Below are 23,961 nucleotides of genomic sequence, written 5' to 3'. Positions count from 1 at the left end.
CAAACGGATAGCAGAGAGTGGCGTAGGTGCATGAACCACGAACTACAGGCACTACTTGGAGAGATTCCCATCGTACACCTGGCAAAAGTTAGGAGACTAAGGTGGGCCGGCCACGTCGTAATGATGTGTGACGACTGTGTAGTGAATACCGTTCTCTTTAAGAAACCCACCACCACCAGGAATAGAATCGGATTCTTTTAGTAACTTTTCTCGTTTAGTCGTAAATTCTACTAAACCACTCGAAAACAATTTATAATTATTCATAAAGGGTTCACTCTTCCTTTACCGAACTTTAATGATTTCACTATGAATACGGGATTTTTTCTTTATTGCCAGGCGTTTTGGTTTGTCTCATGGTGGCCAAATGTCTAGAGATGACGTTGTGATCATTTTATTTTTGTTAAGATTCACGAACGGATCGCAGATCATTAAGGGCACTGTAATACAAACTGTGTTACAAGTGATAAAATCTAATGGAACATGAAGTTGGTTAAAAGAGATGTCTATTAATTGTGTGGCACATGGTTATTACATGACAATTTAAGTGAAAAATTGCTCAATCCGATACTGATGTGCGTGGAAGGTTACAGGTGTCACGTTTCAACAACTTTACTGACTTTACTACAACAACTTTACACAATTCACTTGACTAAGAAAATATATATTATAACGTTATGCTTGGATAAAGAAGAAATATATATCTTCGAAACGTCAACTGAAATCACTATATAGGTTAGTACCTATATAGTAATGCTTGTTGTTTATATAATTTTAATGATTATCGTGCGATCATAACTTCGTTAAACACATCCTTCTGCAAAAGTTCTAGTGAAAAGTGCGATTGTTCATTGATATGTGGTTTTATAAATCAACTCTACAAAAATTCATTATTGGCACAAACAGCGAAATACTGTTCAATGAATGTCAAAAAATTACATTTAAAATAATATTTGTGAAAATCTTTGCCAAATTCAGGCAAAAACTATAAAATCGACCTGCCCACTGTTGGCGCAGCGAAAAAAAGCCTTAAAGTGAGTGCCTGGTGTAAGCATAGCCGACTGATGTTTCTGGTAAGTGTTGGTGAAAATCGTGACATCCACGAAATAGTAGCGGCAGCTGCTAAAACTATCCTATAAAGTATTTAGAAAGAAAAAAAAAACAAACTAATAGATAGGGCCTTTGATTAGTCTACACGCCTGATGATCAGCAGGCACTACTTGAAGAGATTCTCACTACAACCGACGCGAAAATCGAAAGTCGTACGGATGCCGGACGATTGTGCAGGGAAATCTGTTCTCTTCGAGGAATCGGCACCAGGAACAGAGGACTAAATGGCTCGACCGTTGAAGCTGACTTGCGAGTGTCGAGGTGCTTAACCAATTGACGGCGAGGAGCTCAGAACTGAGTATCAATCGAGACGAGTTCCAAGCTGCTAAATACTACGATTCCAGAAGTCACAGAAAAAAAATTCTTAGTAACTTATTTTTTCTCGATGCGTTTCTGGAAGTCATTAAAATTTCGGCAAATGAACTAATTCAACAAATAAATTGATCATTAAATCGACGGTTCAAATGGAGGTTTTTCCACGATTACATTGCAGGTTTGCAAGATTACATTTTCTAGAAATGATTATACCTAACTAAACTGATATTTCTTTTCAGCTCAAGGAATTCGGTTAAATTGGATGATATAAGAAATGGTTAACATAGTCCGATGGCTACGAAAACATTGGAATGTAATGTGAATTTTAACTGACAATTTGAGAGCATGGAGTGCTGATGTGTGACGTACGCTTTATCGTACAGAAATTGCGGTCATTGACAAATTTTTGAAGGTGAGTGCAAAAAAAGGTGAGTATTCCAAGCCAAATTGTACAAATGTCAGAGGAATATTTCAAAACAACGTATATATGTGTATACGTAAAAAATAAAAGTACTAAACTAAAGCGTACTAGTTATTTTATTGAGAATATTTTGTCCATCACGAGTTAAAGCATCAATTGAGTTATAGTATGATCAATGACGAACTGACATTACACATAAAAGAAAATCCTTTAGAAAACATCGTCCTACACATTTGGCTTGCACACACTGAAACAAGGACCATGATGGTAAGTGCAATTCACTTTCGACTTGGTTGAGCCAACTTACACGTTGAGCCCCCCTGTTTCGAGTGACGGTGGGGTTGTTAAAAAAAACTGTTTTCGTTGCACCTACCCTTAGTCTACAGACTTTCGCCAGATGTTCGATGGAAATCTCTCCAAGCACTATTGGTCTAATAAGGTTTTTGTACATCGTCAACTTCGTACGGACGCATATGCTTCTTAATCGTGCCATTTTGTAAAGGGCAAAATAGGCCCGATTTCCTGCTTGAATGTGCCGTGTTAGAACTCCTTACTAGTGTTGTTGTCCACGGTCATCAGTGATCCCAAATACACGAACTCATCTACCACTTCAAGTTCGTCACCGTCAACCGTTACCGTCCGTAGGAGGCACGCGTTTGTCTCCTTTGTGCCCCTTTCTTTCATCTATTTTGTCGCATTTATTTTTAGCCCAAACCTCCTAGACTCCGCTTTCAGTCTGGCGTAGATTGTCTCCGCAGTCGCAAAGAAATCAGTCATCTGCAAAACCTAGGAATAGGCTACCATTGGTGGAAATCGTGCCTCTCGATTCGATGCTCGCTCCCCGGATCCTCCCCCCCCCCCTTAAGAGCGATGTTGAACTGCATACAGTATATCCCGGCACCTTGGTCTCAACCCTTGCCGCGCCTCGAGTGGAGCGTGGCTCGTTGTACTCCTTACATTTTTGCAAGATCTGTCGGATGGTAAAAATCTGATCCGTATTTGTGCGAGTATGAAGCCTGCCTGGTAATTGCCCACGAAAGCTGGCGTAATAGAATCTAGAAGAGTACATACATTGTAGGCGTTAGGCCGCGATAGTTGCAGTAGTCGAGCTGATAATTCTTTTTATAGATGGGACAAACCACTCCTTTCATCCATTCCCCCGGTAGCTTCTCTTCCCAAATCATCGGAGTGACCGAGTGTACACCCGTCGTCAGCGTTTCTCGGCCATGTTTATAAAGGTCTCCTGGTAGGTGGCCCTTCCCAGCAGTTTTGTTGGAGTAGCCCTTACGAGTTTAATTTACCTTCTCATAAAAATTGGGCTAGTCATTAGCTCGGAATAGCTGTTACAATTCTTCACGACCTCTACCCTTCTTTTGGCGCTTTTTACTCCTCAGGATCGCGGTCAACTGGTTCGAGGCTTCATTCTTGGTTTTCTGCTCAGTACCCCGTTGGTAGCCAAAATGAGCGCTCTTTGAACTATAAACAGGGTAGCAGCCCCATAGCGCCGTAAATACAAAAGATAGAACTATACTTTATTCAACAGTAATGTAGATAATAATTAGCTCTGCAATTGCCTTTTACGCTACTTTTTCGAATTTTGTTTCGCTGAAGTGCTGCAGTCAAATGAATTCGAAGGGGCTGCTTTAAAACACGATGACGAAAGTTGGTTGGAATCTCCAACCGATCCGACATCATCAGGCATCTTATCAAGAGGACTGAAAAGTCATACTGAATCATCTTTGATGCTGCATGCCGAGGAAGGTTATCCTCGCTGGTTGTACTGGATCACTAGCTTTAGTACTGGACACTTGACCGTAGCTTTTTAGTCCATATCATTCATTCATTCATAGCTTCATTTCAGTGGAACTTCGATGTCTTCCTCTAACTGCATCAAATAACACTAGCGCTAAGCCTCTACTTGACTGTATCCTACTTTGAATTGGGTCAGCGAATGGAAAGCATGTACGATTGCTTTCTTGGAACCATCCCGGAAACCGATGTAAAGCGAGTGCACAATTAAGTTTTCGATGCGTCTGCCGCGATTCTGATTTCCAGATTCGGGTCATGGTGTGTGAACAGCAGGTTCTGATTGTATTCAATTTGCTGGATCTTTTCAAATGACTGCTGGCATTCGTTGAGGCAGTGGAACTGGACATCCTTTTCCACGAGTGCATCTAGTGAATGTCGAAGCTGATGCATTTGTCGTACGAACGTCCAAGTGACAGCACCCAGGAAGGAACTAAAACTGGGGAGTGATTCTACACCGTCGAGGTCAGGTATCATGCCGTTCATCAGACTTTACACCTGGTGCCAAAGCGATAGTTCTCGATGAGTGTTGATTGTTAACAGATGCTTCGATGATGCTGAAAAACTTGCAACCGTTGTGCTTGGTGCAGATTCAGAACCGGCAACGGGTAATTGTTTGGCTCCAGAACAGTCTACTTTTCCGTTTGGCTTCCTAACAGTAACGATAGGAGCGGCCTATTGAGAAAAATCGACAAGTGTGATTTCCAATTCCCAACTCAATTCCCAATGAACCTTCGTTGCAGATGTTTTGGGTGGAATACGAGACGTGCGTCTTGCTTGAGGAACAGCTTGACTTTCGTATTCTTGCATAGGCCGAGTGACTCTTTGAACACGCTTGGAAATGTCGGCTTGTACTGCTCAATCGGAGGTTGAATGTAAAATAAACGTACCTGCCGTCCTTGACTCTTCCGTCCCAGAGTGATGGAACAGATCATCAGTTCTCCGATGAGACGCAAGGGTTTGGAGGAGGCCATTTTCGCTTGATTGGTGGTTGGTTGCGGCTTCGGTGATCCGAGTTACTCCCTGTCCCTGCTCTGTCTTGCAATTACGGTTATGTCGGATGCTGTGTAGAACTGCAGCCGAATTTTTACTCCGCCGATGATGACATTCAGGAATTTTCTGCGGTCGCTGCTTACCTGATTGGCTGCAAAAACTCCGTTCACAGTGGACTTCTTCCGGTTTTTGTTTCCTCTAATGTTGGGCTTCACAGAGTTGCAGTTGCAGTAACCTTCCTTGTGTCCAACTTTGTTGCAGGATTTACAGGTGTGGCTCGCAAAAGGACATTCATGAATGAAGTGCATGCCACCGCACTGCAAGCATGGTATCTTTGAAACGCTTGACTGCTAGTTATTGGCCTTGCCAGCGTTGAAAGAGATTTCGTATGGCTGCTCGCACTTACAGGAAATCTCATGCCGAACTGTCAACGCGTGAGTGTTGACAAAAGCAAAAATACTTTTCTTTCTTTTTTTCTCACGCAAAACCCTGAACAATATCAGCAACGCTGGCAAGACCAATTGTGGAACAGATGGATTAACTATACCTGCTTCTTCTGCTTGATGACACAGACCGCATCAGTTGATGATTTCTTTTTTACCAGGGCGGTGTCATGTTCCAAATACTGCATTGTTCCAATACTGCGTTGACATTCGTTGATAAATGACTTGTTTCGAACGAATTGCTTTACCCATTTGATTATGCTGGCGGAATAAAGAATACTATCCACTTTCGTTCGAAATAAAGAACAGGGGTGAAGGTGGTCCTCATTCTGAAGAGCCGCTTCAACTTCTTCACGGTATCCTCGAAAGAAAATTTCCGGGGATACGTTGGCAAAACGAAATTTACATATTTGTGCACTGTTACACTGAGACTTCGTAGTAGGAGACGGACCTTAGCTGCCCCGTCCGTCAGGAAAAAATATCCATTCTAAGGGTTGTCGTCGTTAAACTCGCGGATGTTGGATGCCAACGATATTCGTTCCGCAGGTGGATCTATTTTGCCGATCATCCAGGTTTCAAGGCGGTGTAGGTGGATTCTTCAACTCCCGTCGCCAAATTATCAGATCCGAAACACTTGCGGAAAAATTAAAATACCTAGACTGACTAGGACTACTATCTTTATTGAATAATGAACTTGATTTGATGGTTTGGAGGGTGAAACAGGAATGAAAACGTTTTTCATATTTTCTTACTTGTCACCGCAGGCGCGGCTACTTTGATGGATGCCACCATCAGTTGCTCGTGGTAACACGATCTATTTTTGCCCGCTTGGTTACAACATTGCTGAAATGGGCGGTGGATTGTTCTGTATGATAGCGCAGCGATTGGCGGTTCCACGAGCTGGGATGTCATCGTATATAGGCCCAAACAGCTGCGTCGCTTTATGTCGACGTAAATTTCTGATAGGTTTAGACTTTTTTTGGACTATCCATTTTACTCGTTGCCCCACAACATGACCTGTATACTAGTTATTACGAGGAAATAATTTTATGCCTACCGTTAAATTGGACATTCCTATTGTTGTAGATTTTTTTTCCGGTAATAAGCACAGAAGCGTGAGAATTACCGAAGCATGACCGTAAATAAAAACTGGAATCGGGTGTACTGTACTGTGCATAGAATGAATTTTAACTTGTAATTACCACCGCAATTTATGCAAGTAAACCAAACCACCGAAAAGCAAACAAACAAAAAAGACTTGTCACAAAACCTTACTTCGCGTTAATTGTGGTCTAAATTTTATTCATTTAATACGCATTACATCATATCTGTAGATTAAATCATTCATTGGATAAAAGTCAATACTCTAGGGTAGAGTATTAAGCATGTAGTTCCCAAAGATGAGTGCAGAACATTTAAAAATTTTACCCAAAAGCACATCACCCATTTCAACACCATGCTGCGTTGAACCGCTCGGCATCGAAGTCGTCCTCCCCCTGGTAGTTGCGACTTCTTTTCGGCGACGGCGGACGATCATCGAAACCCGCTGGAACGTTGATCTGCTCGATGTCATCGAACGGATCGTGTGTCCGGCGGCTGGCCATCGGCACGGCGCGGCCTCTTCCGTTCTGACGGTTGCGATTTGCGTTTCGCCGACCGTCACGGAATCTTGCTGCCGGATTGGGAACGTAGTGCACATCACCATTATCGCCGAAAACGACCTCATCACGTCGTCGTCGCACGTCGTCCGAATTGCGCGACCGTCTTGAATCGCCCGATGTCGTCAACTGCTTATCCAACTGTTCCAACCGGCGCTCGATAGCTAACTGTTTTTGCATTATATAGGAATCTATATCGTCGTCGGAAATGTTCGGCGGGATGTTCAAGGGAGATTCTCTTCCCCGAGTTCCTTCATTCCAGTTACGGAAGTTTTGTTCAAACGGTGAGCGGTGCCGTGGTGGACTGAATTGATTCGGATATTGCCGTTGATCGAAACGATCCAATGGTGGGTTATCGAATTGCATCGCACCCCGATTAAAGTCGCCATCGTCCATCAGTGGCCTCAATCCTCCTCTTTCGAATTGATTCATGTTGCGCTCCTGATTGAAGCGATCAAATTGATCGTCTTGCCTTCTTTGATTCTGCCACGGACCTTGATCGTTGCGATCAAACTGACGTCTTGGTGAATCATCCATTCTGAAATTCTGATTGTTCCAAGGATTTCCCTGCTGCTGCTGCTGTTGTTGTTGTTGCTGCTGGTATGGTCCGTCTCGGCGTGATTGCCTCTGCTGCTGCTGCTCACTGAAGGGATTTCTGAATTTCTGACGAGGATTCTGAGATCCCCTTGGCTGCTGTTTCTGTTGCTGCTTTGACAGCCGTTCTTTGTTCGTTTGCTCCTCCATATCCCAATCATCATTTGAAGGTACATTCGATACTGGTTTGGCGCCAGCGGACGTGTCTGCCGGCTCAACTGCAACTATTTCCACCTCATCGTCAATAACGATGGGCCCATCGGATTTTATGGCCGTGCTTGGACCATTTAAACGAACTAGAAAGATTTTCGAATCGTTAACCACCAAACACTCTACTATAACCTATATGTACTACCTTTGCTGAGAATTTTCACGTTACCGATTGTGGTGGCTGACCGAGCGCTTTCCACCGGTTTACTGTCTAACCCAAAGAATACAACGGTAGCTTGCTTATCACCGTCCATCTGAACGTAACGAACCCGACCAAAACGCGACATTTCATTATAGATCGCTTGAATGGTTACCGCTACAAAGGTACAAAATTATTATCTTGTTTTAAATTCCAAACAAGACGAAAACTTACTTTCAGCTAACTTCAAAAGCAACGTATTATTTTGCGATTTCGTGGCGGTGGTCCAGGCTGTGTAAATAAACAAATTGTGTCCTTTCAATGTTGTCTCCGGCGATAACTCCGCAGCCTTCAAAGCCTTCGATAGTGTAGGGAATCCAACGAAAATTCGCTCCACTCTTCGGTCGTACGGCTCGGGTTCGCGCCGAATCGAGATCGGTTGGCCAATGGTTTTAAACAGTCCATAGATTTGCTTGTTGCTAGTTCCTTTAGCTACATTCTCAATGATGACTGCAATGAGACAATCGAAAAGTTAGGTAGGTGTTTTGAGGTCTCATTTTGCACATCATTTACCTTCGACAGGATGTTTTACGGGATCATTGTTTGTATATAATCTTGGGATGCACGGAGCCGACAACTCGGCCTGATTTATCTCGTTAATTCTCTCTAGCCGAGCTAACTTTTCGTCGTCCTTTTTCTCCCTTGATGCTATGAGCTCTTTCAATTTACCCTCTGCAATGCAATTTTTAATGTATGGCATATGAACCTCAGTTACTGTAGCGGGTGGGCAGTTGTACTTGATACTTACTTGGATTTTTAAGTGCCATTCCCTTAGTGAACCGTTCCACATTGATAGGCAATCCATTAACCGACTTCACTGCCAAGACTTCTTCCGGGTTGACGTCATTAGCAAAAAATATACGTGACTTGAAGGAATTACCATACAAGCGCACTAAATAATTTACTTCGCCAACGTGTTTGAACGCAGCGGCGACTTCTTCGTACGTTGTGTCTAATGTTATACAAAAAAAATTAGATTAGATTCTGCTCAAACACATTAGCGCTCGAACTTACACTTCGATAAATAATCAATAACGAAAGTCCGATCCGGATTTTCCTCTACGCATTTTTTGCAAGGTAGAACAAACAGATAACGCTCCCGGTATGGATGTAGGAAATATTCGGCAGCCTTCTCCGCAACTTGCTCACTAATAAAAGTTACCTTGGCCCACTTTGTAAAGAAACAGCAGGTCGAGGGTTTAACCTTGCAATTGAGGACGCTTCCGAATTGTTCGAAGTATTCGATCAACTCGATGCGGCGCGTTTCCGCCGGGATATTGTTCACCCACACTGGAAAAAATGAAAAGTTTGGTTTTATTTAAAAAAGGTTTGAAAAGGTTTTGGCAAACACCGAGAGAGCTTTCAAAGGTCAATTGAATTGCTTTCACTGCACTTATTTCAAGAAACATTGAAGAACCAAACGTCGTTATGAGAAGCGTATAAAGACAAACCTGCTGACACTTCTCAACCCGTAAGGGATTCCAAGGAACTATTACTATTTGGACTCTATTCGATCCAAAGAGTAAAGACAGGGTTTTTTCGACAGATCTCATTTTCGTCTTCGTAATACCAGTGTTTACTACAGCAAAGGCCTGCAATTAAGTTTGGTGTGACACTTTTGCTATAACAAAAAATGTCTCTGCTTATGGATGGTTGTTTATTTTAGAACGTTAAGACAGGAGGCACAAAGCTGTGAAGTCAGCGACGCACTGAACAGCCATCAACCTGTGAGAGCACTTTTAAACTCAGGCTATCGTTTAAGTCGCATCCGGGCTAACAACGGAAGCGATTGGAAACTTCACCAGGACAATGTGCCACCCCACACCGTCTTCCTCATGATCCGCTTTCTGTTCAGTAGATTAAAAAAATATCGAAGAGTTGCGTTAAGTGCAGGCACATGCACAATTGCTTTGCTACTTGGAGCATCTGTGTTCATTTCTTCGACGCTCATTAAAGGACTGCGCTCCGAGGCTGCTCAGCAGTCTTAATGATCGTCGTTTGTTGTAGACTCCGATTACTGTTCACAGTTTGTGGACCGCTCACACCCATTGATGGAGTTGCGCTAGACAGTTGCAAAGCCTAATGCCCAAATTCGGAACTCACAGGTAATAAAATCAATAATCTTCTTGAAATTTAAACTTCATAACTAGTATGGAGAGTAAGAAACTTCCGGAGAAGTTAAGGGGGCATAGTACTTTTTACACCATATTTTTTGCCTAATTTCAAATATTTTATTCTCGATAACGCGAAAAGCGAATCGATTCGGGTTTTTTGCATTCCAAACATTGCACTTTATACTAATATTTACAATTTTGTTTGCATATGTGAACCCCTTCCCCTCTCCCCTACGGCTCCTTGAATATGATCGTTCGAAAAAAACATGATTTGCGGTACCATGGATTGGCGCTGGGGGTCTTATCCGAATTGCAAAATTCCAAAACGACATGAAAGTATATTAAATTATCTCGTGTTTGACCCATCCTTTTTTTAAAATTTGAACGCATAACAAAATGGCGGACATTCAAACATAAAAGTAAGGTTTTTAGTCGAAAAAATTGACTTTAAACATTTCTAAAAAATACAAAAATAGTAATATCAAAAAAAGGATGGGTCAAACACTAGATAATTTTGTTGGCTTTAAAACAAAAAAAGAATCATGAGAATTGCTTGAGCCGTTCTTGAGATATTTATGGTACCGACTTTCAAAACCTGGTTTCGAGAAAAACGACGTTGAACTTTTTATTCGCCGTGTAATCGCTCCAGACATACGCGGTACAAATAGCTGTAACTTTGTCAATTTTTGGATTTCATTGAAATGACTTGAAACACATATGGTCAAAATGTTAATCTTTCGAAATAATCATTAAAAAAAATTTCGATTTTTTTAAGTTGAAAAAGTACTATGCCCCCTTAAGCAAAAGGTTTGCAATTGCAAAGCAGATGCTCGTATTCCTTTAGTGGCACTTTGAATTTCCCGAAAAACTTTCATAATCATTTCATTTCATTTATTGTTATTACCAACCTTGCATTGGTGCCTTGTGCACTGGGCATAAAATAGACCCCACAGTGGTCCACAGCCTCTTACCCAGCAACTCCTACCCCTACCTCCTTATGGTACCAGCCAGGATACGAGCAACCTCGGTGGAGATCGGGTAACCAAGGTCGTATGCTGACAGGGGAGGAGCTACGTTGGCCTTCTGGCAATACTGTGGGGTTGGTTGCGGTCTTTGCAAGCCTGAACCACTAAAAAAATCAAAGCAATGGACTCCGTCAGTAATAATATTAACTCTAATCGGAATCGGAACAATCGGCAAAGACCCAGGCGACGAAAACGGACTCACGATTGGAAAGTAGGAACATGGAACTGTCGGTCTCTAAATTTCCTCGGAAGCACCCACGTGCTTTCTAAAGAAGTGAAGAGCCGCAAGTTCGACATCGTAGTGCTGCAGGAGGTATGCTGGAAAGGAACGATGGTACGTACGTACACACGAGCTAGGCACAGCGTTTATAGTGATGGGCGAGATGCAGAAGCGGGTGATCGTGCACAGCCCTCACCTCGGAAGTACCGATGATGACAAAGACGAATTCTACGCACAGTTGGAGCGTGAATACGACCGCTGCCCAAGACATAATGTCAAAATTAGCATCGGAGACTGTAATGCTCAGGTTGGTCAGAACGAGGAATTCAAACCGGTGATTGGACGGTTCAGCGCTCCCCCGAAACGAACGAAAAAGGTCTAAGACTTGTTGACTTCACCGCCTCCAAGAACATGGCCATACGTAGTACCTTCTTCCAGCATAACCTCTACCATCGGTACACCTGGAGATCATCCAACCAGACGGAATTACAAATCGACCACGTTCTGATAGATTGTCGGCACTTTTCAGACATTATCGAACCTATCCGAGCGCTAACATTGATTCGGATCACTACCTAGTGATGGTAAGGATACGACAAAAACTATCTGTTGTGAACAACATGCGATACCGGCGCCCGCCTCGGTATAATCTAGCGCGACTGAAGCAACCGGAAGAGGGTGAGCTGGATGAAGCCCCTCTTGAGAACTGTTGAATTGTCGTGAAAACAGCCATTAACAGCTTAGCGGAGAACGTCCTAGGCCGTGTGGCACCGAATCGACGCCACAAATAGTTTGACGAAGAGTGCCAGCAGATATTGGCTGACAAGAACGTGGGTACAAATGTTGCGTAGAGCCACCCGTCAGAATGTGGAGCGATACAAACAGAAGCGGAGGCAGCAAACCCGGCCCTTCAAGGAGAAGATGCGCCACCAAGAGGAGAAGGAGTGCGAAGAACTCGAACAGCTGTACCGCTTTCACGACACACGGAAGTTCTATCAGAGCCTCAACGGATGTCGCAAAGGCTTTGTGCCGCGGGCCGAAATGTGCAGAGATAAAGTTGGAGGTATCTTGATTGACGACCGTGCGGTGATCGAAAAGTGGAAGCAGCACTACGATGAACACCTGAATGGCGTGCAGGCGGATGACCATGATAACGGAGGAAGTGACCACATTGGTGTAGCAAGCAACGAAGATGTGCCACCCCCACCGATAAGGGAACAACGAAGCAGCAGGAAAGGATGGCATTGGAGCGGAACTTATTAAAATGGGCCCGAACAAGTTGGCCGGTTGTCTGCATCAACTGATCGTCAAGACTTGGGATACGGAATGACTACCGGAGGAGTGGAAAGACGGGGTTAACGAACCAAATCTTCACCCTGCGGCATATCATCCAGAAGTGCCGCGAATTCTGAGTCTACACGCATCACCTGTTCATTGGTTTCAAAGCCGCATATGATAGCGTAAACCGACAAAAACTGTGGAAACTTTTGGACGAAAACGGCTTATCGGGTAAGCTTACTAGACTTATCATGGCTACGATGGATGGGATCCAGTGCTGTGTGAGAATCTCGGACCCATTCGAATCTCGCAGGGGACTTCGACAAGGAGATGGTATTTCCTGCCTGCTATTCAACATTGCGCTTGAAGGTGTTATAAGACGAGCGGCGATCGAAATGCGGAGCACGATCGGGACCCTGGCGATCGGGACCGAGCGCAACAGGGCCTGCTCGGGCAGTACCGTGGTAATCTACGGGGATGAGTTTGAGGTAGTCGACGAGTTTGTATACCTTGGCTCAGTGGCAACAGAGGACAACAATACCAGCCGTGAGATTAAAAGGCGTATTATCAGCGAAAGTCGGACCTACGACGGACTCCACAAACACTTCCGGTGGGATAATCTGAGCCCCCGTACAAAACACTGATTAGACCGGTTGTCCTCTACGGTCACGAAATGTGGACACTGCTAGAAGAGGACCTACGGAGTTTTCGGACGGTGGGTGCTAAGAACCATCTTTGGTGGAGTGGAGTGCGCGTCTCTACGGCGAGCCCAGTATTCAGAACGTGGTTAAAGCTGGTCGAATACGTGAGGCAGGACATATTGCTAGAATTTCGGAAAACTAAAAAACTGCAAAAAAGGTTTTGGCATCGAATACAGTTGGAACAAAACGATGAGGGGCACAGCGAGCGAGGTGGCAAAACCAGGTGGAGCGAGATCTGGCGAGCACTGGGTGCTCGCGGAACTGGAGACCAGCTGCCATGCACCGAAATAGAGAAATTATACTGCGCAGGCCTTGTCGTAAGACATTAAGTCAATTTAGTAAGTAAGTAAGAAAACAGTCTTAAATCTTCTGCAAAAGCTAAACGTGTGGATTCTAGCCAATGTATTACATTGTTAAAATATTAACACAAACACCAGCGGACCCAGATGACTGCCTTGTGCAACTCCGGAAGTAGCAGGGAACGAAACGGAAGTCTCAAAAATGCACTTCTTGAGCAGCGTAGCCGGGATACCTTTCAGGCCTGGAGAGTACGGAGTTCATGCGCCGAAATTTCGCTGACTGCCACGGAAGATACTTCCGGACACGGCTTTGCATATTGCATTTTAGGAACGAAACCAGATCAATATATATTAACAGGCAGTGATTACCAGCATCTTCCAGCAATAACAAAATTTATCAACGCTCAATGATGCCTCTTATCCAGCAACTTCTATGCCTACCTCATGGTAGCAGCCAAAATACGAACAACCTTAGCGGAAATCGGGTAACCAACCCCAGTGAAAACTAAGGACGTATACCAACAAGGAAGGAGACAGCTGCTCAAACAGCTGGAAACCCGTAAACTTGGCATCGTAGCTCTGTAGAAAATCTGTCGCAAAGGAAAAGGGTTTGGAAAATCCGTGGTGAAAAGGCTCAATTTTACCAGAGCGGTGGCACTACCAACGAACAGGGAACGGGCTTTGCAGTGTTGGGCAGAATGCAGAATCGCGTAGCAGATTGGAAGCAGAATGTGTCTATTGAGGATATTCAGGATTGAAGCGTCTATTGAGGCCGTGTCTTCAATTACAGCATCATAAACGTGCACTAACTGCACGTAAGCCGACCTGATGATGAGAAGCATTCTAGCCAGGCTGAAGGCAATAGACGGTAGCTGTACGCCATGGGACGTCAAGATCGTCATCGGGGATATGAATGCCCAGGTCGGTAGGGAAAAAATGTATAGACCGGTGACCCCACGGCCTGCACATCGACACAAACGACAACAGCCAAGGATGTATAAACTGCGCAGCTTTTCGAGGCCTGATCAGAAACACTTTTTTTCCACGCAAAGATACCCACAAGGCCACTTGAAGATCACCTGTCCAGCATACAATAAACCAGATTGACCACTTTCTCATAGATGCCCGGTTCTTCTCTAACATCATACGTTAAATACGTTCTCTATGGGGTGCGGATATTGACTCTGATCATCACCTAGTAGCAATATATATGCACTTAAAACTGTCAATCGTACACCAGGCATGTCAAAGCCATTCTTCTAGGCTGAACATCAGGCAGCTAGATAACCCGCAATCTGCCAAGACGGTTGCGGCCGAATACGCTCAGCGAGCGAGAAAAAATGATTGGAAAAATTATCTGACCATTGCTGCTAGGAAGAACTTGGCGAAATACCGACGACCAGTGGACCATGATCCTGAGGAGTAAAAAGCGCCAAAAGGTGGAGGTTGTGAAGAATTAGAACGACTTTTCCGAGCTAAGGACACGCGCAAGTTTTACAAGAAGGTGAACCAAGCACGTAAGCACAGAACAGAAGTGGAAGTTCGAACAATCGTTCGAGCAAAACCTGGCATCTACGCTCTGGTCTAAAACTCTACCAATAAGTAAGAACTTTGACGAGTTTTTGTTTTGAGTGCACTTGTCATTCAAAATCTCGTCTAAACGAAATTCCTCAACTCGTCTAAATATTTCAGCTTTACTTCGCACATAGGAGTATTTGATGCAAAATGTTGGCCATAAGTCCAAAATGGAAAATGTATGATTTTATCAAAATATCGTATCTATTATCACAATAGGGCCTACTAGTCACGTTAGTATTGTTCTATGCAGGATTGATTGATTTTTTTTCACAGAGTATGCTGTTATTTTGGATAGCAGTTTTCAAGAAGCATCCTATCGTTCGTGGGTATATAAACCTGAAAATCTGAATGAAATATTATTTGTTTAACATAAGTGAGCATTTTCTCCGTAAAGAAGGATATTTTTAAATAATTTTATCTAGCTTTTTACGAGCCGTATTGGTGAACCGTATAATCTGTGTTAGTGTTCGTAATATTTGGACAGTATTTTTGACATTTCGTAATTACATCGCACGTTTTCTTTGCGCACGTTCACGTTAAAATTAACGGAACGTGCGGAAAGAAAACGTGCCATGTATTTAGGAAATGTCAAAAATGCTATCCAAATATTACGAACGCCGTCCGCCATTATGGCATGTAAAAAGCTGGATATGCATTTATATATCCATCAGCTTCTTCGAGCCATAATGGCGACTGTCATTCGACTCAATTCGACAAGAACAAAATATATTTATCATTATGTTTACGTAAATATGTATGCACGCATGTACATATGCATATACAAGCATAGGCGTCACACACACAAACCAATTTTATGTCACATACACAAACCAGTTAGCACCGCCTAGTTAGCGTCGAGGTACGATGCTGGTCTAACAAGCCGTCCGAATCTCGGCTACACTGAGAAAACTTTTATGTGCCAAACAGTTATCATTTATGTGCAAGCGATAAATTAGCACATACTATTCATACGCGTCTAATTTTTATGTGTATTTCTGGAAGGATTATGTTTATATGTGGCTCATGATAATCATATGGAATTTCATATTGTTGATTGCAAGGAAGATTGTCTAATCAATAAGTGCGCAATCGCTCTTAAAAGTGCTATTTTGGCTTAAATCGTTTCGGTCTCTTAGGTGCACTTATTGCTTGGAATGTAACGAAAAAGTGCGCCGAAGATACCAAAACGATTTAATGCAGGATCGCACTTTTATGAGCGATTTCGCACTTTGGAGGGTACAATTTTCCTTGCAATCAGCAATATGGAAATTTACTATTAGTTATGTGCAGAACATTTTGAGTTTAGGTGGGGCTTGCTAGTTAGAGTCAGTAGGATCGTTGCACTGGCCCCGTAATTTTCCTGTATTCTAACAGCCGGCTGCGAAGTCTGTCGATAAAGAAGGGTAATGCCTAAAGACGGTATAAACCCTTGGCGTTGGCTTTTTACACAAACCAATTTAGATTCAATGGCTTCGACCGCAATAAATTTTATGGAAAGCTCTAAGGTAACAAGTTTATATATTTTTGGATAGAACTAAGTGTAAATTCGACTATCTGAAGAACCTTAAGCGAAACTGAAATAAACTTTTTCTCGCCGAATAAGTCAACAAGAATAACATCACAGAACAGAAGTGGAAGTCCGAACGATTCGGCGATCAAAACTGGTAACAAATAGCGTTTTTGTTTTTTTTAACCTGGGTTTATTGCAACCGACTACTAAATAAACCAACATTTTCGCGAGCATAAACAAACGTTTTCGGGTTGTCAGTGCATTGCTTATTGCGAGGTTCAAACTCTGAAAAAACTCAGTGTAAACCCGTCGTCTAAAAAGTGCAACCCAGAGCGAACCAACCTGAGTGAAAAAACAAACGTTTTGACAGCCGTTCGATTGGAACTAGAGCGAACCTAGATTGGACCTAAGCAAAAACAAAAGCGGTAAAAGTCTTTTTTGTTTTTATTTTTCTTTGGGAAGGTTTTCGTATAGAAGCGAATAACAGCAATATAAGCAGAACGCTCGCTGCCAATCGCATAGCAGCTTTCACATGCTTTTGTGTGCATTCGTATACGTTCGTGTGTTTTTGTGGAAAAAAGTGACTCGCTACCGCCAGGTTCGCTAGTATCTGTAGAAATCTGTAGCATGTACGTGTTTGGATTTTTACTTCCATTTCTGTTCTGTGATAACATATTAACCCCTCTAAGATCTTTTCTATTTTCATAATGTCTATAGATAATGCCCATATGTCTTATGGCCCCGGAGTTATAACGGAGTTCTTTGGGGGACCGCGACATGGCTTTTTTAGATAGTTGCCAAATATTTAAAATTTGTTTGAAATCTGTTGATTTTTGTAAATGTATCATCGACTGTGGACATATAAGTTACTTTGCCGCAGTTACGAGCCATGGCGCGCACGGTCCGGATCCGGGGGGACACTATGAATCCGGAACCGGTTCCCATAAAGGGACATTTCAGCATCAGTAAAGTATGTCGTGTCGCATATCAAAAAACATCAGCATTCGATAAAACAGCGATTGGCGATCAGTTCATGTCTCAAGAGAAAAATTTGTGCGCTGCCGTCCGAATAGTTTTTTGGCTGATTGTTACGTGTCAGAGCGCTACGTTGCGAAAGCGAATTTCTCAAAACTGTATTTCCAAAGTCGATGAGCATGATTTCTCGAAAAAACCTACACCGATCCACTTGAAACTTTTAAACAAGTTATATTTTCGTTTGTTGATTTAATACAAGTTTTCTGGAAATATTTTCTAGAGATTAATCGAAGAGTAAAATTATTTTTCTTTTTTTTTTTTTGGTCTGTTACCGTAACATGTATACAAATTTCCACTTTAATCAGTTAAAAGGTTTAGTCCTCTCAACTGTGTAAAGTATAACCGCTTAACCTTCAATGCATTAGAAAAAAGATTTGAGATTGCTCTCATTCTCATTTTAATTCGTATTTCGTTTTGTATTTTGAAATAATTCATTGCCGCAAGCATCAATTGATGTACCGCAAACCTCTAATCACATCAGCTTGATGAAATAAGACTAATAGAAGTAATGAAGATATTTTGGACCAACATGGCCACTTCACCGGAAAAACATCTGGTACCTGATTCGCGACACATTGTTTAAATTTTAGGATAATTCATCTTTCGGCACATCAAATCACATCATCTTGATAAAATGAGACTATTGAAAGTATAATAAAGACATTTTGAAAGCAAATGACCACATCACTATCGGATCTGGAACATCCGGTACCTGGTTCAGGGGAATTCTTTGGATTTTGGGATAATGCATCATGAGGCACATCAAATCATATCGCTTTGATCAAAAGACATTGATGGAAGTACAATGGAGACATTTTGGAACCAAATAGCCACTTCAGTAACCGGGTTTGGGTTCAATTGATGATTTTAGGGTATATAAGCGATTTAACTTATAATGAACCGGTTAACGGGGTAGTTCTGGTTATATTGGGGCGGTTTAAAACAAAATCCTATGGCACTGAAAACTACAATACATATATCAAACTAATAATGCGTTTTAGAAGCAACCATCACCATTGGAATAAAAACCATCTTATGTGTTGAAGGCATATCTGATATCATAGCTTCTAAGGTATTACACATTTTTGTCCCGAATAATCCCATATGTGCTGAATCATAATCCACCCAGTTAGCTTCGGGGTAATATGCTAACCTAACAAGCCAGTCGTCGTATATTCGAATCTCGGCTAGGAGGTGCTGCTATAGAGTCAGTAGGATCGTTGCACTAGCCCCGTAATTATCCTGTACTCTAATAACCGGCTGCGAAGTCTGTCTGTCTGCCCAAGCACCGGGAAGTTCCATTAGTGTTATTTTGCTAAGCCTTTTTAAGCCGATGTGATTTGATGTGCCGCAAAATGAATTATCTCAAAATACAAAAATGTCCCCGGAGACAGGTGGTTGATGTTCCGGAGCCGACGCAGAAGCGGCCATTAGTACAAAATACTCCGAAATTTACCTTGGGTGTCAGTTTTGGGTCATACCTTTCAAGCGAGGCAAGGAAAACGAAGTTCGGATTGAAAATGGATGAAAAAGAGCAAGCTCAAAATTTGGGTCCTTTTTGATGATGCTTTCGTTTAGATGGACCGATAATACAAATTAATTGGGGAGTCAAACGACATGCATTGTACAACGGGAGCAAATCGTTTGAATTTATAAGAAGCAATAAATTGAAATAACTTACAGGAGATAACTATACAAAAACTTTTTAAATTAGGAATATCGTAAAAAAAAAAAAGAATTCATAACTACATATTTCATCACTTTACCCACTGTCCAGGCAGATTAGACTAGACACAGGGGGATTAAAATACCCAACTTTTGTTTTTGTTTTGGTTTCACTGAGCGAACTGACAGATTCAGTTGGTTCGACTAGTTGAATTTCATAACAGAGACAACAGCTAATAATAGTAAAATTGTAATAAAAATACACTGTTTAATTGCTTCCTGTTTAATACTTCCAACCAGCAAGTGGGAGCAAAACCAAAACTGATAAATGCTATACGGAAAATATGTAGAATTTGACAGCCTCACCAGTCCCTAGTGGCGAGACTGGAGCATTTAGACGAGTTGGCAAGGATGCCAGAAAGAAAAGTGTTATGAATTTTCAAAATGTATCATCGAGACGAGAATCGAAATCAACATGCGGCTTGTGATCTTAAACAAATTTTATATTGCGAATTGCATCAAAAACGTGAAATGCAAGAAACTTGCAGACATGTTACAAGTAAAAGCCCCGCAACGAGCTGTCAATTACATATGTCAATTTATTGGGATTGACACTCGCAATAAGTTGACATAAATATTTGACAGCTCGCCGCTGGAATTTTACTTGCAAACTGTTTACAAGATTTTTGCATTTCACGTTTTTAATGCAATTTGCAATATAAGAATTGTTGATGTGCGACTGTATTGGTGGTTTGTATGCATCGGGAAACACTTTGCAATGAAAAAAAACTCTAGATGCAAACAAATCGCGTATACGTATACGCGGCGATGTGTGCGTAATATTCTTGTCAGCAATCTCTATGCTAAACTTCCAACGACATGCGTAACCGGTGTAACGTATAAAATAGGAGTAAAATCAAAAGTCGCGTAGGTATAGATTTTGATTTTTATTATTGATCACCTGCGGTTAGCGGCAACTACATTAGCATGTTTGAGAGATGAAAAAACACCTATGCTAGTTTTAATCACACGGTGGCAACTTTGACGTTTTCGAACAAAATAGATGAAGCCAACACATCTGGATCACTGGATCACTTTTATGCTAGTGCGCGGCTAGTGTGCGTGTAAAAAACGATTAATACGATATTTCCGCAGCAGCAAACTTAACTTTTGTAGCGGCGTCATCTGTTTCTCGCCCGAAAAGTGAAGTTTTATGTTAGACGAATGTAAATTATTGTTACCAATGCACTGTTTTTGAGATTCCTAGAAAATTCTTCACTTCTATATAACTAAATTGATACATGCATGATTGAGTTTTTGTTGGTTTGGTCGCGTGAGCATAAAGATTATTAACACCTTTTTGCCATTTCCGTACAGGAATTCCATAGAATAGTTCTGGCAACTTTGCTTTGGGTCAGCTAGTCTAAATTGGGAAAACAGTATAGTAAATTTTCCGTGTAAAAAGCCACTTTCCACCGCCAGGTTCGCTAGTATCTGTAAAAGGTTAGAGTTACGAGTTTTGATTTTAACTTCCACTTCTGTTCTGTGACGTAAGCGTTGCACACGAAATCTGACATGCGGTAGGGACGAGGGAAGGGATGAAATCTTAAATGAATGCGGGGTGGTAGATAGATGAAACCAGTTCTTCGATGAACACCATTCGCCATTGAGGCGAAGTTGCAGAGAGGCGGAACGTGACCGCTAGTAACCGCGGATAACAACAGACAAGGAGATCCAGCGGCACATTCAAGCGGGAAATCGGACCTACTTTGCCCTTCGCAAAACGCTACGATCAAGAATCATACATCTCCGTACGAAGATGACAGTGTACAAAACCCTCATTGGACCGGTAGTTCTTTATGGACCTGAATCCGTGACGCTGCTCACGGAGGACATACGCGCCCTTGCCGTGTTCCAGCGGAAGGTACTGCGGACGATATTTGACGGAGTACAAACTGAAAACGGAGAGTGACTGAAGCGTATGAATCACGAGCTACAGGCACCGCTTGGAGAGATTCCCAGGCTACGGTGGGCCGAACATGTCGTAAGGATGATTCTCTTCAACAACCCCACCGGCGGTACAAGATGGCTCGACCAGGTCGAAAGTGATTTGCGTCTTTTGCGACGACTAGAAACTGGAGGTCGACGACTAGCCTAAGGCCCCGTACAGGGTAAACGCGACAGCGACGCGACACGACTTCGCTCTCATGTTGCCAAATGCACAGTCCTGCTTCGGGCGAAAAAGGGCTGCGCGTATAACTACAGCAAGAAATGTCGCGTCGCGTCGCATGTCGCTTGCACTCTGGCGGTACCCTAAGATCGAGTTAAATGTAGACGACTACTTGAACCACCCCAGCTTTAATTTTTGAATCCATTGAAATAAGTTATAAGAGTTCCAAACGTAAACACTTTTCGTTACATGTTCATTTTTCGTACTTCTAAAGTGCACCCCAACATAGAAAACAAAAACGTAGTTCTCCGTTAAAATGGTTCCGATGAAGGTTTTCAATACTTACCTGCGCAGTAACCTGTCGAAGTAAACTACGGCTTTGAAATAAAAAAGTCCCCACAGCTCCAGATTACAATAAGTTATTTTGGAACAACATGTAATAGACCTGATTGATCCCAACGAAACATTTATAAAAAACCGTAGAGTTTCTTTCACTAGAAACAGTAAATGTCCTGTCCTGACAGTAAAAACCTGTCAATCTAAAAGCTTAAGGCAATCTAAGAAAAACCTCCAAAACTTACCCGCACGTCGATCGGCTTCGTCCTTCACTTCATTGTCGATCATCATAATCTCCGACGCTTTTACAGGGCGCATAACATCGTCCGGTTTTGGTTGATATTCAGACGGAATTGGCGGCAAGTCCGGATCGTGGCCTGTCACAAATTGAACATCCGAATCTGCTTCGTCAGCAATGGCCGGAGCGTCAGCATCAGCCGTCTCTGGCAGCGAAGGATCTAATACGATAACGTCTGGCTCTTCGTTAGGTTTGCTGCCGTTAGAACCGTTGACAGGCAGCGCAGATGACGCGACTGGATGTGGTTGAGCTTCGGATTTCGGCGGTTCCTGTTGTTGTTGGCGAACTCTCTGCGGCAATGGTGCTTGATTGAGCACATTTGACTGCCATACATTTACTCTTGGTTGATTCGATTGTTGATGTCCATTTTGCTGCTGTTGATGTTGCTTGTTTTGCTGTTGTGGTTGTCGGTTTTGGTGCTGCTGCTGCTGCTGATGTTGTTGCTGCGGGCGATTCTGCTGTTGCTGTTGTTGTTGCTGCGGGCGATTTTGCTGTTGCTGTTGTTGTTGCTGCGGGCGATTTTGCTGTTGCTGTTGTTGCTGCGGGCGATTTTGCTGTTGCTGATGTTGTTGTTGAGGACGACTTTGCTGTTGCTGGTGTTGTTGAGGCGGACGATTTTGCTGCTGTTGTTGATGTTGTTTGTTTTGCTGTTGTGGTTGTCTATTTTGATGTTGTTGTCTTTGTTGATTTTGCTGTGAATAATTTTGCTGTTGCTGTTGGGGTTGTTCTTCTTGCTGCTGTGTTTTTTGTTCTACCTGCCGAGGCTCTTGTTGTGCGTTATCTGCCTGTTGTTGACTTACAACAGGTTTCGGTTGGATAGGCATACACAGCTGCCGGTACAGTTGATGCATATTCTTTTGCAACGTGTCAAGATTAACAATCATAATTTCAACATTCCGAGTCAGCAATTGGATTTTTAAATTGGTATTTTTCAAAGGCATATTATTCTTTGCCATTGCATATTTTGCCCCTGTCTTATCTTGAAATCCAATGTATGCAAAATCGTCGGTTCGAACTTGTACATGAGTTATTGCTCCGCATTCCTCAAAGTGCTCACATAAATTTTCTTCCGAAATTTCTGCAAACGTAAATTCTGGTTAAAAGAGCAGTATCTCCAAACATTAAAATTATATATGCTAAATTTTAGTGAGCTAAAGATAGAAAAAAAATTTGACTTGATACTCACTTGCATTAATGTTTCTGACAATAATCGTTTGATCGGCTTGGAAAAACTGCGGTTGATCGGTGCGCAACATGAACAGTCGCTTTCCGCGATAGTTTTGCTGATTTCTATCAAGCACCTTTTGGAGATCGGCCTCGTTGGTGACACGGATGAAACCGGCTAATGACCGCTTGGTGCACTGCTTTTCCCTCAAAAAGTAAACCTCTACTGTTGAAGCCCATTTTTGCAGATAATTTACCAGCGACTCCTCGTTGCTGCTGGGTGATATATTTTCCACATAAATCAAAAGATCTCGGTCCATTTTTTAGCGTCAAAGGCTCACTGGGGAAGAGAATTTAATGGCGTTTGTACAAAGGGCAATGGTATAATCAGGCATCCATGATGGGTCAAGCAAACTTCATTTTAAACTTATCATGCGATTTACCTTCATTGAGAAACAAATGCCGCTAGCTAAATTTTTTATGCCGAATTGCAGCAGCTTTCCACTTGGTGAAATTTAACAATTTTTCTTGAAAAACGAGACAAAATGTCCAACGTTGATACACGGTACAGCCGCACGCAAGCGTGTTTGACAGAAGATATGAAAAATTGAGAAAAGATTGATAGATTGTATGTAAGAGGTGGGAATCCGTGAACGAAAAGGTATGGTGCTGCCATCTGGAAAAGTTTAATCTACACTGAAACTAAAATGCACGTTCTAAATATTAAATTGTTTCCGCCGCCCCATCGGCAGGCAACTATGTTTTCGCCGCCAACATCTCGTGCGTGCAAGGGGTCGGACACTCGGCACAGCCGTTTTTATG

The 23,961-nt window shown here is 42.5% G+C and overlaps 1 protein-coding gene across 1 annotated transcript; it reads right to left on the bottom strand.

Moving 5' to 3' along the window:
- Positions 1-5,832: 5,832 nt before the first annotated feature.
- Positions 5,833-23,718, bottom strand: LOC128742837 (uncharacterized). The gene is made up of 9 exons (XM_053839354.1): positions 23,583-23,718; positions 23,162-23,479; positions 21,923-23,053; positions 8,761-9,036; positions 8,495-8,698; positions 8,260-8,418; positions 7,921-8,196; positions 7,693-7,863; positions 5,833-7,633 (listed from the first exon to the last, which is right to left on the bottom strand). Exons 2-9 carry the CDS (start codon positions 23,457-23,459, stop codon positions 6,534-6,536), a joined length of 3,615 nt encoding a protein of 1,204 aa, XP_053695329.1. The 5' UTR covers positions 23,460-23,479; positions 23,583-23,718; the 3' UTR covers positions 5,833-6,533.
- Between the last annotated feature and the right edge of the window lie 243 nt (positions 23,719-23,961).

The sequence above is a fragment of the Sabethes cyaneus genome, chromosome 1 (genome assembly GCF_943734655.1).
Source record: "Sabethes cyaneus chromosome 1, idSabCyanKW18_F2, whole genome shotgun sequence".
In the NCBI taxonomy this organism is placed as follows: domain Eukaryota; kingdom Metazoa; phylum Arthropoda; class Insecta; order Diptera; family Culicidae; genus Sabethes; species Sabethes cyaneus.
This window is presented reverse-complemented; position numbering and strand designations above follow the sequence as displayed.